Here is a 16,227-nt window from a genome sequence, read left to right as displayed (position 1 = left end):
CTTGCGCTTTGCGCTTTGCCACTTGCGTTTCAGATCGTTAAAATAGGGCCCTCTATGTTTTGCACCATTTTTTTTTTGCTATCCGTTTCTATTGTAATTATCAGAGAGCAAGACTGCTTTACATTATTTACATTTGACAGTGATAAAGAATCATAAATCATGCGTGAATCATTATCAATAAATGGAAGTTGTGATAGTCTTTTTTGTGATGGTCCCTATTGTGACGTATATCAAAATGAAACTGCTTCTCGAAAATAAAAAGAAATGTAGGGTGGGACTAGTGTGAGTGAAAGGCGCCATTAAACACATCATTAGAAAGAAATGTAAGAGGGAAGGGAAGTTATTTTGATTAAAGATTGAGTTTTAGTACATGACTAAAAAAAAAACAATGATGTGCACGAATAAATGATTCATAATAATAATATTATATCATAATAATATTCCATAAAAAAATAAATAAGAATAGTCTATTTTGATTTCATGCTGACTTTATAACTTATAATGTGAAATGGTGTTTACAATTACTTGTCGCAACTTACCACATTAAAGGAATAGTTCACCCAAAAATACAAAAATCTGTCATCGTTTATTTTGAAGAATGCCGGCATCCAAACAACATTTCATGAACTCATTTTATGGACTAAAGACATTTTTCAAAATATATTTTGTGTTTTCCAGAAGAAAAAAAGTGATACAGGTTTAGACCAGCATGTGGGTGAGTCAATGATGAGAGAATTTTTGGGTCAAATGGCTTTGAATGGGGCTCAACGAGCATCAAAAGAAGTATTTAATTCATTACATTGTGCAAAGAAATATTTTTTTTACATTTTGTACAGCTAAAATAACTCCATTGTGATAATGCTTTTGTAGATTTTGAAATGCTCGCTTCAGTGAAACCTTTTAGTGTGAGGAAGATTAATGGTAAGGCAGAGGTAACAACACAACAATGGATGTACCACAAAAAGCACAAAACTCGCTGAACTAGTTTTGAAGACAGTTGAATATATTTGAATAGTTGAATTATAATCTGTTGCCATTTTGATGTATAAAAGTACACTGGAGGGCTTGTGGTTTGGAAACGTGGTTAGAGTTAAATGCACATCTAGAGAAACATTAGGTAAATGATATTAGCAGTGCATATTCTTAAAGGGATAGTTCACCCAAACATGAAAATTCGGTCATTTACTCATTTGTCATTTACAACAACTTGAGGGTTGTTCCTGTATGAATTTCTTTCTTCTGATGAACACAAAAAGAAGATATTGCGAAGAATGTTGGTAACCAAACAGTTGATGGGTTACCAACATTCTTCTAAATATCTTATTTTGTGTTCAGCAGAAGAAAGACATCCTTACAGGTTTGGAACAACTTGAGGGTGAGTAAATGATGACAGAATTTTAATTTCTGGGTAAACTATCCCTTTAAAGCTGAAGTGTAAAGAATTCATCTTCCTCCCTCTAGTGGTCTTCATGCAGTCTAAATTTACTTCAACTCGATCGTATGACATTCTTTTAGTCAGGGTGCACAATAAACCATACAAATTTAAATTCACAGCCATTTGAGGCCATAAATACTTAATAAAAGGAAATAAGACAAAAACTAAAAACAAGTGCCATTAGCAACAAATTGCCCAGTGGTATCATGGTAATGCGCTCTAGAGAGATTCTAACCACTAGCTTTGTTTCTCACTTCCGCATAAAGGAACATTATCTATGTAATTTATCAGTCATACTAATGGTGCTGTAAAATTATGAAGAACAGATGGAAGAACTGAATGTATATACTGCGTATAAGTTTAAGGCTCATGGGTCCATTGTGATTATTTATCTGACTTCATAAATATAATCTTTACAAAGGTAGATTTGAAAGAATTTTGACATTGAGACTTCATTGAATGTTTCATTGAATTTGAGAATGTAGGCTGCCACAGACTTAATCCACAACATGAACCTCTTAACCTCTTAAAAAACATCAAAACTACAAGTGTGAACACACCTTTACATTTATATGAATTTTTAAAATCGCAATGTTACAAACTACTCTTTTGTACCATTAAATGCACAGCGTACTTCTGCTCTACAGTCTATGCAGCATTACATCACCAAAGTGTTGACTCGGAAGAGGCATTTGCCTCAAGGCCTTAGGGATGAATTCATGGCACTTTATGATTTGTTATAATACTTGATTTATCTTTTTCTTCCTGCTGAAACAACGATCACAGCAAAACATTCTCGTTTGTTGGATAGAAAGCAGATACCAAGAAAATAATAGATAAAAGTGTTCATGTATGCACACAAATGCCGCCCATCCTCACCTATGATCCAGAGAATGAGAAAGTAGTCTATCGATGCCAAAGGGGGACCCGTTGAGTTCTTTGTTTTCTCATTGTAGACCAGTGAATACAGGTTTAGAAGCAGTAGGAAGGTGAAGTAAGATGCACTGTGAATGATGAACTTGATGAAAGGTGTGTGGATGACCTGGCCCACACGAGAACGAGGTCCCAGCAGGTAGCAGACGGACAGCAGCGGCCACAGCAGAACAACACTCAAAACATACAGGATCTTTAAGCATGTGTGCTTGCGGCGGTAGCTCGCCATCTCGCCAAACCACACCGTGTTCAGGAACTGCTGACAATTGGACTGGGCGACAAACTACAGGTCAGAAAAAGAGAAAACACATTACAAAAAAGACATGTATATGGTCTTTTCTCATAAAATAAAGTCTTATATATCTGTCAAGTCATTTAATCTGACAATATTTGTCTACTGATTAAGCAAGTTAACCAGGTGTACATTTCCTAACTATGATTGCAGATTATGTTGTTGGCAATGTTGTAATATAGTAATTGAACCAATATATTTAATGATTTGGTGTTTCCCAGAACCATAGTTCCAAAGAACATTCACAAACAGCATCACACACTTCCACAGCTCTTGACCTGAAGGAAAATTTTTTTGTGCTCTGGGGCAAAATATGCAGGCTGACATGCATGCTAGCATTTTTCATTCCATTGAACAGGAATATGACATAAGCGGGAACCTGCGACTGAAGCAAAACAACAGAACAAAAATAGCGACATAGTCCTCGTACGCCATGTTCATTATTTACATCTCCACCATGCTGCATGACATCATCAACAATGGTTCTCTATTGTTGAACCAACGTTGTTCATACGACGATTGTGCGACGTAGTTACTACCGTTTCGGGAAACTATCTTAAAAATAAAGGTTCTTTAAAGGTATCTTTGGTTCCATGAAGAAATTCATGGAACATTTCCATTGCACAAAGTATTCTTTAAGGTGGAAAAAGGTTCTTAAGCTTATTAACATTTTCCTCACTCTAAGAAAAAAAATCCTGGTTCTTTTAAGAACTGTTAAATACAAGGTTTTTTTAGGGAGCCAAAAATAATTCTTCTGTGGCATCGTTGAGAAATTCCCCTTTTGGAACCTTTATTTTTAAGAGTAGTTCATTTTCCAGCGATGCATCATACTATGGTACTTAAGCAATGTGTTAAATCGTTGTATGAGAAACGCAGCCCAGGCTTGAGAGGACACAAGCACAGTAAGTTGTGTTAAAAATTCTCATTAACCTCTTTTTGGTTGTATTTGATGGCCAGTTTGAGGCGACTGAGGTTCATGCGTTCCTCCAGCAGGCCTCTCTTGTCCACTTGGTCTTCACTGGACGTGTGGTTCAGTATGACTTCCAGTTCGCGAGAGTTGCGGGCCTGAGCCAGCAGGTCTTTGGCAAACATCTTGCACTGCTGGGCAAGTTCTTCATAATCATTCCTGTAATAATGTCAATGAGACCCAGAATGAGCAATAGAAGGAAAAACCTTAATTTCTTCTACACTCTTACAAATAAAGGTTCTTTTGGCATCTGTGTTTCCATGAAGGACTGTTTCCATTGCACAAAAAGTTTTTTATAGTGGAAAAGGGTTCTTTAGATTTTTAAAATGTTATTTGTACTATGTACAAAATGGTTCTTTCTGTTCACTGAAAAGCTCTTTGGGGAAACAAAAATGGTTCTTCTATATCAGGGGTTTTCAACTGTGGCCCCCAAGATCTACTTTCCTGCAGAGTTTACCCCCAACCTTTGCTGTGTTCGAAATCGCCCCTATACCCTCACCCTATTCCCTACATTAATCCACTAATACTGTAATACTGTTTAATAATCATTTGAAACTGGCAGCTCCAGTAGTGATGAAAACATGTACTGTATCTTGAACTATGTCATTGAAACTAGCATGTATAAACCTTAATTAATTTAACAATTTAATAATTAATGGACCAGCAGTTTGGAAAATGGATGGATGGATGGATGGATGGATGATTCTGGCAAGCACAGTAATTCATTCGACACGATCCTAACAGAGCATTATGGGTATTTTCCAGCCATTGAGTGTACATCAGTTTTACACTCGTTATTGCAGTGCATGGGATTGAATGAGTGAACTCGATAATGTCCACTATGGTTTCGGATACTACTACAAATGGCTGTATCCCTCAAATAGTGCCCTATTTAACGGTATAAGGGGGCGATTTTGGACACAGACCTTGAATAACTCACCTACCTGCAACTTTATAGTAATCCTAAAGACATTGATTAGCTTATTCAGGTGTGTTTGATTAGGGTTGGAGCTAAACTCTGCACGACATTGGACCTTGAGGGCCAGAGCCGAGAATCCCTATTCAATGGCATTGCTGTGAAAACCCCCTTTTGGAAACTTAATTTTTTTGAGTGTAGATCTGTCATGACACATATTCAATGGCATTGAAAGTAATCTACAGCTCTTTTTTGGATGAGAAATTGTTTTACAATGGAACATGGAATAATGTCAGTATCTACAGGCATGTAGAGGTACTTGTTATTATCTGAATCAGGAATATGTGTTTAGGAATAAAGTGTTTTGTCACACCGGAGGAAATTTAGGTTGAATCACCTACTGTTCTTTTGACTAACATGAGGGTCTTGTTGTAATATATTTCCCATCTGAATTAACCTCTTCGAGTTGACTGTCCAATTAATATGATGGGCCAAAAATTGCTGTAGACATAACTTTTGTGCCTCACCTGCTAATGGTGCGTGAATGGAAAATTCTAAATTAAATAAATACTTTTTTACTCATCATGAATCTATCCTTTTAAGTCCCTCTTAAATTTAATTATTTAACTGTTTATTCCTTATTTGCGACAAATGGCACTATATGGGATAAATCATTCTCTCAGGGAAACCTGGAGACGAATTGCGATTTTTTTCAAATTTAGCAGCTAATTTGGAATTTAAAAGGCATTCTTATAAGTGCAGTACGGATTTTCTGAGAAACGCTACTGAAAATTTTAATTTACATGTATACAAAAAATATTTTGAATATTAGCTAGATGTCTGTTTGTGTGCTGTAAAAATGTCTTTATCTGCATTAATATTGGAAAAGCTTTCCAGTGCTGGAGAAACGTTAGAGAGCCTGGAAATGAATGCCGAGGTTGCTTTGTTTCTGTTCAATATATGAGTAACATTGAACCAAGATATGCTGTTGTATGCCACTGTTGTTGTAGAATCACAGTTGATTCCGGAGCAATGAAGGAAGGGGTGTTTTTGTTTGGGTGTCGATTTCAAATATTAACATTAGCTGCGTTTACATGGACCCTAATAGTCCGATTATAATCAGACTACTAACGCAGTCGGAATAAAAACTCACATGCAACCACGTCAATCGGAATGAATTGGCCAAATCCGATAAAGTGGCTGTTTACCCTACACCGTTTTCAACTAAAAACTTTTTATGTGTTTTGGCCATTCATTTACACAACAATGGCGTTTTGTGGGCCTGAAAATGCAAACTTTAGAAAATGTGTTTTAAACACGTTTTTGAAAACGATACCGTTATTGCGTTCGTGCAAACTACAAAAACGCAAACTTGTGAAAACAGCTACGGCATGCGCATGCATATTACGTGTTCAGTCTATAGGCGCATAGTGTTTCTTTACAAAGTGACATCGCCAACTACTGGCCAGGCAGCAAAATACAGCATTTTTAGTCGTTTCAGCAGATCCGTGAACGTGAAGCGTTTTGACAACGTTGCCGCCTGTACTCGAAAAATGCAAAGGAAAAAACGTTTCTGTTTTTAGTATATTGTTGTCGTGTAAACATACCCTAAAATTTTATTCGGATTGTAAGGGGTGGTTTAAACCAGGGCTCTGGACCGGTTCAATGAACGAAAACAAAAAACTAAAACAAACGAAATTTAGACAGGAACATTACCAGAAACGGAAACTAAATAAAATTGAATCGTTCTGAACAGAAACGCTTATTTGAAATGGCCATTAACTGGTTAATAACGCTATTTTATCTTTCTGTTTAATATTTTAATTTGGCAGTCAACCAATCACGAATTCAAATAGTTCGGACTATGCAAATGTGATATTGAAGCATAGCCTATCCAGTGTGAGTGAAATGCCCGCGCTCAGCTGCCAAGTCATCATAGGTGGGTCGCAATGGCAATGCGCTGGTGTTTTCTGAGGATACATCACCAACCATCAAGAATTAGGTCTACATTTCAGTGAAAATGACTTGCAGGTAATATGCAGCTTGTTGTGTGTTTTATAACCAGTGAAAATTGCAGGATAATGTAGAACATGGATTCACACAATGTCACATCATGCACTTAAAGCGCTTCTGTAACAGAGAAAACAGATTAAAACTAAATATATAAAAATTAATGTATAGTAATATAAGTAATAGTATATATATATATATATGTATATATATATATATATATATATATATATAGTATATATACTTAAATAATTACAGATTAACAAAACGAAAGCAAATTTTTTTTGCTGCATTTTGGTTCAGTTTCCTTTCGTTGAATACATTTGGATAAAAAATCTTGTTATAAAAATTATGTTGTATTGGCTATGACTAGACAGCAAATACAACACTCTCTTCATGTTTTTGAGTATAGAAAACAGCAAAAAATTGTTAACATTTTTTTACATAACAAACATTATTAACAGTTTTAAAGATATTAAAGATGTAATTTTTTCGGAACGGTAATAATACCGAAGGAATGCATGAAAAGAAACATTAAAATACTGATTCTGCTCGGAGTGAACCGATTTAATTTTTGTTTTTGTTTTTAAACCCTGGTTTAAACCTTTTTCTAATCCGATCGAGAGGACAAGTACTGCGCATGTGCAATGATGTAGAAATGCTGTAATGACATGACGCAATGAACGTGCTGTTGTTGTTGTTGTTAAATGAAATGTCACAAATGACCGTTGTGTCATTCTAAAATTCTCCTTCCACTTATCTGGCCCTATCTTGCACCCAGCGCAATTGACTTTGTACACCGACGCATGTATCATTCCTATTTTGCACCCGCGCACAGCATACTTTTCTCTCCACAGACGCACGTCTGTAAATTAGGAAATGAACTTGCGCTCCCAGGGGCGATTCAGCGCAAAGAGGAGGTGTGTTCCGGCGCAAACGTTCCCTGCTATTTTGCAGGTTTAGAAAACAATTCTGCCACAGACCAGGAAAAACCTACTCTAAAGTCAGTGGCGCATGGCACATGTTATTCATATGCTATTTTAAGGGCGCATGCTTGGCCATAATCAATGTAGAGTGTGCACAACGCGCATACACTTTGCTTATCTCATCTACACACAGACGCAGCAGTTCTCATTTTTAGAAAACCATACATTATTACAAGGAACAATATTAACACACGAGGGAAATCATTGTTGTGTCCATAAATCTATCTTACACATTTACCCAAATTATTATACGCCTGTTTAACCGAAGCTAATTTGGGTGGGTTTCTTCCATCCCCATACAATGTCACTTCTCTGTCTTTTACGGCCCTGACGAGAACGTCGGTCTCCTCGGCTGTGAACCGCTCCTGGCGTGCGTCTGGTAAATCCGCCGTTATAATAGCAATCCACCATGGAACAAGCGCGCCTGCTCTTAAAGGGAATGTGAGATATCGCTCTGATTGGTTTATTTAACGTTACGCCCAAACCACACCTATGAATAATGAAGCTACTTCAGACCAACCCATTTTAGATTTGCATCAGGCACAAGAGTCATTTATCCCGCCGGTATAATAGCAACACGCCCGAGATCCGCCAACAAAGTTACTTGCGCTTGATACTTGCGTTTCAGATCGTTAAAATAGGGCCCATCGTCTGTGAAGTGGAGCAGGACAACGTCCCATCAGTCCTTGTTTTGGACTTTCATCCACACAGACGCCTTGCTTTGGTCGCAGGAATGAATTTTTACTGCTTGATAAATATAAGCAGCATGGCACAACGATTCATGCACATGTCGTCTCCTAATTAGGACCCGAAATAGATAAATATTAAGTCTGTTCTTTAAAATGAAGAAAAGAAGCAATTTAGGAGAATAGTCTGAGTAAACAGCGGGAAACTCAAAATTCCGATTTTGAAGCTTGTGACATATAAAACGCCCACATCAACCTGATGAATTTATTTAGCAGTCATGTAAACACAACGTTTGGTTTCAATTCAATTAATTAATTCTGATTGAAAGAAAAGGTGTCTCCATATAAACATAGATAGTGTTTCTCAGAAATCACTTTAACTGCACCTTTAACTCAATATGATTAGGTGTGTAACCATTGTCAAAAATCCTGGTTCTTTCTACAACAGAACAACTTTTGTCCCCAGTAAATTAATTGTTATTAAAATGCATGCATCTGTAAAATGGTCAAAACCAAAGCAAAGAGGGTATTTGCTGCAGTTTAGCTCTCTCATTTAGCAGTTATCCCTATGAGACCTCTTTCTCTAATCACTCTTCCATTACCGAAACTCCACTTCCACCAGGCTCAGCTCTTTCAGATCAGTGCTGAGCTCAAATGCTCTCAGAATGGGGTCTTCTTCTGTAAGCATGATCAAGGATGGGCTGGCAAGGCACCGGTAAATATCTAGACGGAACCTGCAAGAGACACGATGGAGGAGGAAGGAGAACACTAAAAACATTGCAACACAACTACACATTGTAAATATACTTTAGCATGTCTGTTTGTTCTTATCAAATGTATTTATAGGTGCATTTTCAACTGGGACTACTTGAAATCCCTAAATATGTATCATGTAGGTTGAAATGTCTTACATGTTCTTGAATAAAGATTGGACTATGTCCCTGATAAGCCTTCAACGTTTTTTCAACTTTGAACTAATAAATCTTAAATCGTTCTCTCTCAAATGCTTTTCTATTTTTTTTTTAAGATATAAATACAGAATTAACTTTAAAAACTCTGGATAGGGAAAATGGGAAAATTATTAAATAAATGTGTAGATTACAAAAATTAAATATATATATATACAGTATATACAATAAGAAGATGCAATAAAAATGTTAAAAAAGTTTTTAAAATGTGCGAATAAGAGAAATTAAATAAACCAAATGGTTTGATTGATTAGATAAAATTATTACCTTGAGTGGCGAAGACTGTCCTTCTTGTTTTTGGCATTACAGAGGGTACACTCGCACCCTACAGCGTGGGGTCGGGGCAGTGAGATGTCTTGCTTTAATAGCATGGTCAGAATCTCATAATTGTTCCTGTGGGCAGCAAGAATGACTGGAGCAACATCCATTGTGGTGGAATACTCTGGGTTTTGAATGCGCTGCATTAATTTCTAAAAAAAAAAAAAAAATGAAATATGAATATTTATAAAAATACTATTTATAAATATAAATAAATAAATACAAAACTGTATAAATATCACTGATAGTAAAATACTAATATTTAGTCAATCAAATATAAAAAAAGAAACTCTTCCAAAAAATAGACATATCGTTCAAAAGGGCATATGTGTTTTCCTTCACTATTCGTTTCAACAAAACAAAAGGTTTTTAAGATCAAGAGAAAAAATTCTGTCAAGCATTTCCAACAAGTTAACTGGTAGACTTAATATTTTTAACATAAAAAAATAATATATAATTGAAAAATAGACTAACCGCAATAGAAGGCTTGGAGGAACGCCTGGGCCGATGGTTTAGCAGGATGTCAACTGCTCCTACCACTTCTGAATCAATAGCCACTAATAATGCATCTGTGGCCTGCACACACGCATGCGCACACACACACACACACACACACACACACACACACACACACACACACACACACATACACACACACCCATCCCAAATTAACAGATTGGTTTTATATAATATGTTATGCATGAGCTGAGGACATGGGTGTTTTCTTACCTGACAGCCATGGTCCAAGAGCAACTGCAATATGTCTAGATTCTCATTTTCGATTGAAATGGTGACAGCATCTCTCCCAAGTACATCTACACAGTTAATGTTTAATTCACCATGTCGTTTCTCCTCCAGAAGTTTCTTTACCATGTAGTAGTCTCCTTAAAATGCAGTTAGGTAACAATACAGGTTCAATGGTTTATACAATGACAACTAAATGTTATCAGCAAGAGAGGACAGTGGTTTGTGATGGAAAATTATATTGCCCTTAAAGGAGAGATATCCTTCCCTGAGCCATTTTAGGATTTCTTTATATGGTAAAAGAATAGCAACTGACTCCTGTCTGCACAATGTAACCAGAGGAAATTCATTAGTTTTCCAAGCTGTTTCTGGAATGTTTGGAAATAAACTACGCAGCACACTGCTGTATGAACCAGGTCTGAGCCATCAGTCAAGCTCTCAAAATCTACTTTTCTCAAAACAAATTACTAGAACCACACTAGTAGTACGTAATGCAAAATAAATATGTGAAATTCTTACAGTCCATTATTTGATTACAATTATTTTAATTGTATACAATTACCCTTAAACCATTCGAAATAAAATCTCTACGGTCAAACTTTTAGTTACTTTTTTTTTTTTTTAGTTAACTAAACTACATCTTCGTCTCTGTTCTAATCTAAGACATTTTTGAAACTTTCTATTCTAGCACTTCTTATGTTGCTGTTTTTCTACATGTGACCATTTTATTAAAAGTAAAAAACATCCTCTAAATTATCTCTAAATTAATATTAGGTCATAAACGTACTATATTATTAGCAATAATTTAATAATATTGCTAAAAAAATATACATATATATATATATATATATACATATACATATATATATCATATATCATATATATATACACACACACACACAGGCTTTCATAACTAAATATGAACTAAATATTTGATATGAGAGATATTATATTTTAATAAAACAATGATACATAATAGAAACAATAAAAAAGTTAACATACTATAAGTATTTTGTTTATATCTCAAAATGTATCTAACATAAATATAACCTAATATACTATTATTGTTGTGTTATACAATATATATTTAAATACATTCGTATTGTAATGGTAAATGAACTTACCCTTCTCGCAGGCCAGCAGAAAGAGCTTCTCGTCCAGAGTGGTCTCCTCCTTCACCTCTCTGACGTCTTTTAACGCCAGATATTTATCCGGTGAGGACACGTCCGTGCCCTGATATAGAGCAGCCATTATAACGGAGAGAGAGTACGGCAAAGCACTGATGTGCATCCCACTGAGCAGATAATTACACCTTTATACACATGAAATCACGAAATAAAAATAAGAGCCCTGGTCAGTCCTGATGAAAACGATGTTACGCGCTCTGATAAGGCCCTCGCTGTAATGAGAGATTGACTCCTGTCAGAGCTCTTTATTTAGCTTCCGCGTCTCGGCTTATGTGTGTGGTACGATAGAGAAAACATCCATCAGCATGTATGACGATATTCTAAAGGTTTTCATAACCAAATCTTCTCCAAACGATAGTAAACACAAGAAGAGGCAAGAGCATCGCGATGTTCTGTTGAGCTGGTGCTGATGATGCTGTAAATGCGCATGCGCGCTCACTGCCGTTGGAGCATCAATATAGTTACATAAGTGATGAATGTCCGTAAGAGCCTTTTGGCACTGACAAAGCTTAAGTACAGTATATCTTATTGTGTATATACAGTAAGTAACACCATTTCATTTTGAGTGATGAGTCTTTACTGCATTGTAATCCAAAAAAACGTTGTTAAACTGTTAGGAAGGAAAGCAGTGATGTTCTATTTTATATGATTCCATCGAACCGAGCAAATTACCAATAAGGATTAAACAAGCAAAAGCAATTAATAAAAGGGGGAAGCAATACATGCATTGATAGCCTACCATACCAAAAATATGTATAATAGGCTAATTAATTTAACTAATTTACACTGATTAAAGAAAAAAAGTTTTGTTAACCCATGTATGATTTACAAACAGAAATTAAGCAGAAATGGTGTTTAAAATATGTAAATAAATGTAAATATTCAAATTATATTTATCCGACATGTTTATATGTTAATTAACTTGTTTATAATCATGTTTATTGTTATGATATATGCTGCCATTTTGTCCATGTCTCCGATGGTGAGCTGGAGTTAAATGTCTTTTTGGTCACTTTTAGACAGAAAATGTAAGAAAGAAAATTATACATATACAGAAAGATAATGCAAATATAATTTCACTCACCAAGCCTATCACTTGAAGCAAACATCCATCACCCCGAGCGCATTGGGCCATTTAGTGAAACTGACGGCATAGGCCTAACGGCAGATTAAAGGCACACTGTGAAACTTTTCAACCTTCATAATATATTTCCAAGACCCTTGTGATGGTACATCGACTTACAATAGGTTGAATGACACGTCTGCCATAGCCTGACGGGGTCTGTATCGCTTTTACTGGCACTATGTAACTTCGGGGTTCGGGTAGTAACCCAAGTACAAAAAGAACTACAAAATTCGACTGCTTTACGGCATACGTCACTTCCCCCACCACTTCGTCAAATTTGGACGTGAGAGGCCAACCAGCGTTTGTTTTCGGCTTTCATGCGTATGTTTTTGTCATGGGGCTGTTTACACCTGGCCACTTCATGCGTTTTCTCAGATGGGATAGCTATCTGATCGTGAAAAGACCAGGTGTAAATGCCCTCCGAAACGCATTCAAGACGGATTTGAATCCGATCGCTCAAACCACTTCAGGAGGAGGTCTGTGCCGCATTCCAGACGAAACTGGACAAGTGTAAATGCATCTGGTTGTTGAAACCACATGTAAATTGTACTCCTCTCAAAAATGCTAAAAATAAAAACGTGTGAGAGCGTGTTATAGGCTATATGTTATAGACAGATATGACGACGCTCCTGGAACACACATCACCGCAGATGAGCAACTGAGCATAGTCATAAAGAGAACGTGCAAACTATCGCAAATCAAAGTGAAAGTAAGTCGCAGACGCTTAACACACAATCATCATCATTAAAAGTAAAGAAACGAAATGATCTTACCAGGGCTGTTACTGCTCTCTCTTATTGCGGTCTTTGATTTAGAAATTTTAGCTGATGATCAATAAAATGCTGTTCATATCTGTTGCTTTCGTGACGTGCACTCCATTAAATCTGCATACAGCGCGGGAATTGAAGATCGGATTTAAATCCGTTTCGCAAAAACACATTTATGTGACCAGGTGTAAATGGAATTGTTTTGATAAATCAGATAGCTATCCGATCTGAGAAAATTATTTTTTATTAATTTTTATTATTATTCGAAAAATATTTACGACAGTGCAAGTATTCCATAGCGACTCTAGGGGTCGCTGTTTGACAAAAACACAATTCCTTCACAGTGTGCCTTTAAGTAAAAACGGAAATCTTCATTATGAGTCCTGATTGTGGCATAATGAGCTAGAAGCCCATTTGTCCGCATTATAATAAGTTATGTGACGTCATTATCGCGCTTGCATTTAGGCTTGAGCGCGTCTTCGGTGAGGTCTCGCCTTTTTGTTTGGTGCTGCATGCGGCTGTGACCGTTCAGAGCGGACAACTGTTTGATGCTGCGACCTATTGCGTTACACTACAAACGTGGTTTTGGCTTCCTCCATTTTAAATAAATACATTAATGATTTAAACTATGTTTTACTTCTGATATAAACATTTAGATTAAATATGCCATTCTCATTAATGGAGATAAACACTTAAATTGCATGAAATCATTACTGAGAAGCTACAACAATTTTTATATTCAATAAATATAAATATTTGTAGTGAATGCGATGCTTTGAACACTTTTCCTGTGGCGTGCTGTGTTTTAACTGCAGAGATAATTGCTTATCATAATAACAGCAGATTGTCTGAGAAAATATTTTCGTTCAAAAAATGCACAAGACCTGTTTCCATTAAAAAATATAAAGCAATTAAAAATACTATAGACCCCTTTTGCGCCGACGTCACAATTACGTCACAGCGTTAGCTGGAGGCAAAACAAACGGACAACTGGAGGCGGCTAATAGACCCTTTTACTGTTTGTACACAATGATGACATATGCGCGCGCATATTGGCAATGGAAGTATGGCGAGAATCAGCAGCGTGTCAAGCTACGCGAGCGGATTAAACAACAGACGCGAGCATTTTTTATTATGTCCTCGCTCCAATCAACACGTTTAATCACCTGCAGCCACTATTCTGAAACGGCCGTGATCCTGTCGGAATCCTATAAAACTTAAGCCCCTTGGTGGAATATCGATTAGTGCAACCGTAAACGCAACAACCAGACATTTTGATGCTGGGAAACCGTTTTGATAAACTTTCGGAGGTGCCAACATGTTAGAACCAGTGGGGAAAAACACCACTTCCGTTGCCAAAATGCGCGCAACTATTTGATCACGTGGGCTGTAAAAGGGTCTATACAAACCAGCACAGATTTGGCTACATAATAAGAAGCTTAAATTATTATTATTGTTATTAAATGTCATCTTGTTGTGTTGTTGGGTGCAAGAATCGACGGAGTACAGGCTCCAATTTGAAATTTTATCGAATAATGTTTTCTAATTATTGTGATTATTTGTGAATCATCTATGATTGTATACATTGTTTTGATTGATTGTGACTAGACTTTTGGAAGTCATAAAACTGCATCGGGGAATAACATTATAATCTTGTTCACGGTAGAGAAAGATGCATGTAGGCTACACAGGAAAAGTAACCGTGAAGACACTGAATTTAACATAAAACCGCCTTCATAATAATCACAAATACACTTACATTGCTGTAAATGAGTTTTATGAATGAATGGCTTGTTCTAACTGTTGCTGGTCTTCGTCAACAACACACGCTTTTGCACCACCTGCTGGTGAGGTTGACTAACAGCAGATGGAGAGTATGCTCGGCAATCTACTGCTTTTCCTGCAGTTCCTGGATGTCAATGTTGAATTTACTGTCGAATTTGAACCACTGAATTTGTGGAAGTGAATTTGCAAAGCGAAATAAAATGGACCAAAAAATGCCTGTTGAATATTATAGGTTGTATTTTTTGGACAGTTTGAATATTTGAACAGTTATGTTGAACAGTTCAGTTGAACAGTTCAACAGTTTGAATATTTTGGAAGTGAAAGGTGAATATGGATTATTGAATTTTTAATAATGAAAATGTGTTTGAAATGTTTTTAATTGAAATATTCACAGCTTAAATATTCAACCATGTTGAATTTCAGCCCATAAAAATGGAAGCCCTAAAAATACAATGCATTAAAATGCAAGCATGGTTAATGTAATGCCTATTTTTTTTTCAAGTAGTGCAATTCAACAGGCTTTTTATTTCAAAAACATTTGACATTATTTTTCTTCCATATGTCTCTCAAAGCAACATACATCCCAGGAGATCAGAATCAAGGAGCAGACATCCTGTCGAGGCAGGGGCTGAGGCCCGGGGAACAGAGACTCCACTCCTAGGTGGTGGAGTCAGAGGTTCGGCCCAGTGGAAGTCGATCTGTTCAAGTCTTGAGAGACGACACACTGTCCACTGTGGTTCTCTCTCACACATCCAGCCCCGCTGGGGTTGGATGCCATGGTGCAGACGTGGCCGAGGCTGCGTCTTTACGCATTTCCCCCGATTGCTTTGGTTCTGGGAGTTCTAGAGAGGGTCCATCACGACGGGGTCAGTCTGTTACTGTTAGTACCCCGTTGTGGCCGGCCCGCGTATGGTTCTCAGACATAATTTCGCTCCTGGACGGCCCTCCATGGGAGATTCCCATCAGGAGGGATCTGCTGATGCAGGCAGAGGGCTTAATCACTCTCGGCCAGAGCTATGGAAACTGTGGGTCTGGCCCCTGAGGGGGCACAGTACCGAGAGGCTCTCCACAAGGAAATTGTACGGCCTGAAATGGAACGTTTTCACC

The 16,227-nt window shown here is 36.9% G+C and overlaps 1 protein-coding gene across 1 annotated transcript in view; it reads right to left on the bottom strand.

Moving 5' to 3' along the window:
* trpc1 (transient receptor potential cation channel, subfamily C, member 1) overlaps positions 1 to 11,865 on the bottom strand; it is a 32,336-nt gene extending 20,471 nt beyond the window's left edge. The window contains exons 1-7 of the mRNA XM_084102919.1: positions 11,380 to 11,865; positions 10,241 to 10,395; positions 9,986 to 10,087; positions 9,461 to 9,663; positions 8,828 to 8,959; positions 3,591 to 3,786; positions 2,315 to 2,651 (exon numbers count right to left, since the gene is read on the bottom strand). Of these exons, the coding sequence (XP_083959045.1) occupies positions 2,315 to 2,651; positions 3,591 to 3,786; positions 8,828 to 8,959; positions 9,461 to 9,663; positions 9,986 to 10,087; positions 10,241 to 10,395; positions 11,380 to 11,545 (1,291 nt within the window). The 5' untranslated portion in view covers positions 11,546 to 11,865. The remainder of the gene's footprint in view (positions 1 to 2,314; positions 2,652 to 3,590; positions 3,787 to 8,827; positions 8,960 to 9,460; positions 9,664 to 9,985; positions 10,088 to 10,240; positions 10,396 to 11,379) is intronic.
* Positions 11,866 to 16,227: the final 4,362 nt, after the last annotated feature.

The sequence above is a fragment of the Abramis brama genome (assembly GCF_963993115.1).
Source record: "Abramis brama genome assembly, chromosome: 24".
In the NCBI taxonomy this organism is placed as follows: domain Eukaryota; kingdom Metazoa; phylum Chordata; class Actinopteri; order Cypriniformes; family Leuciscidae; genus Abramis; species Abramis brama.
Note: the sequence above shows the minus strand (reverse complement) of the source record. Positions and strands in the feature narration are given on the sequence as shown.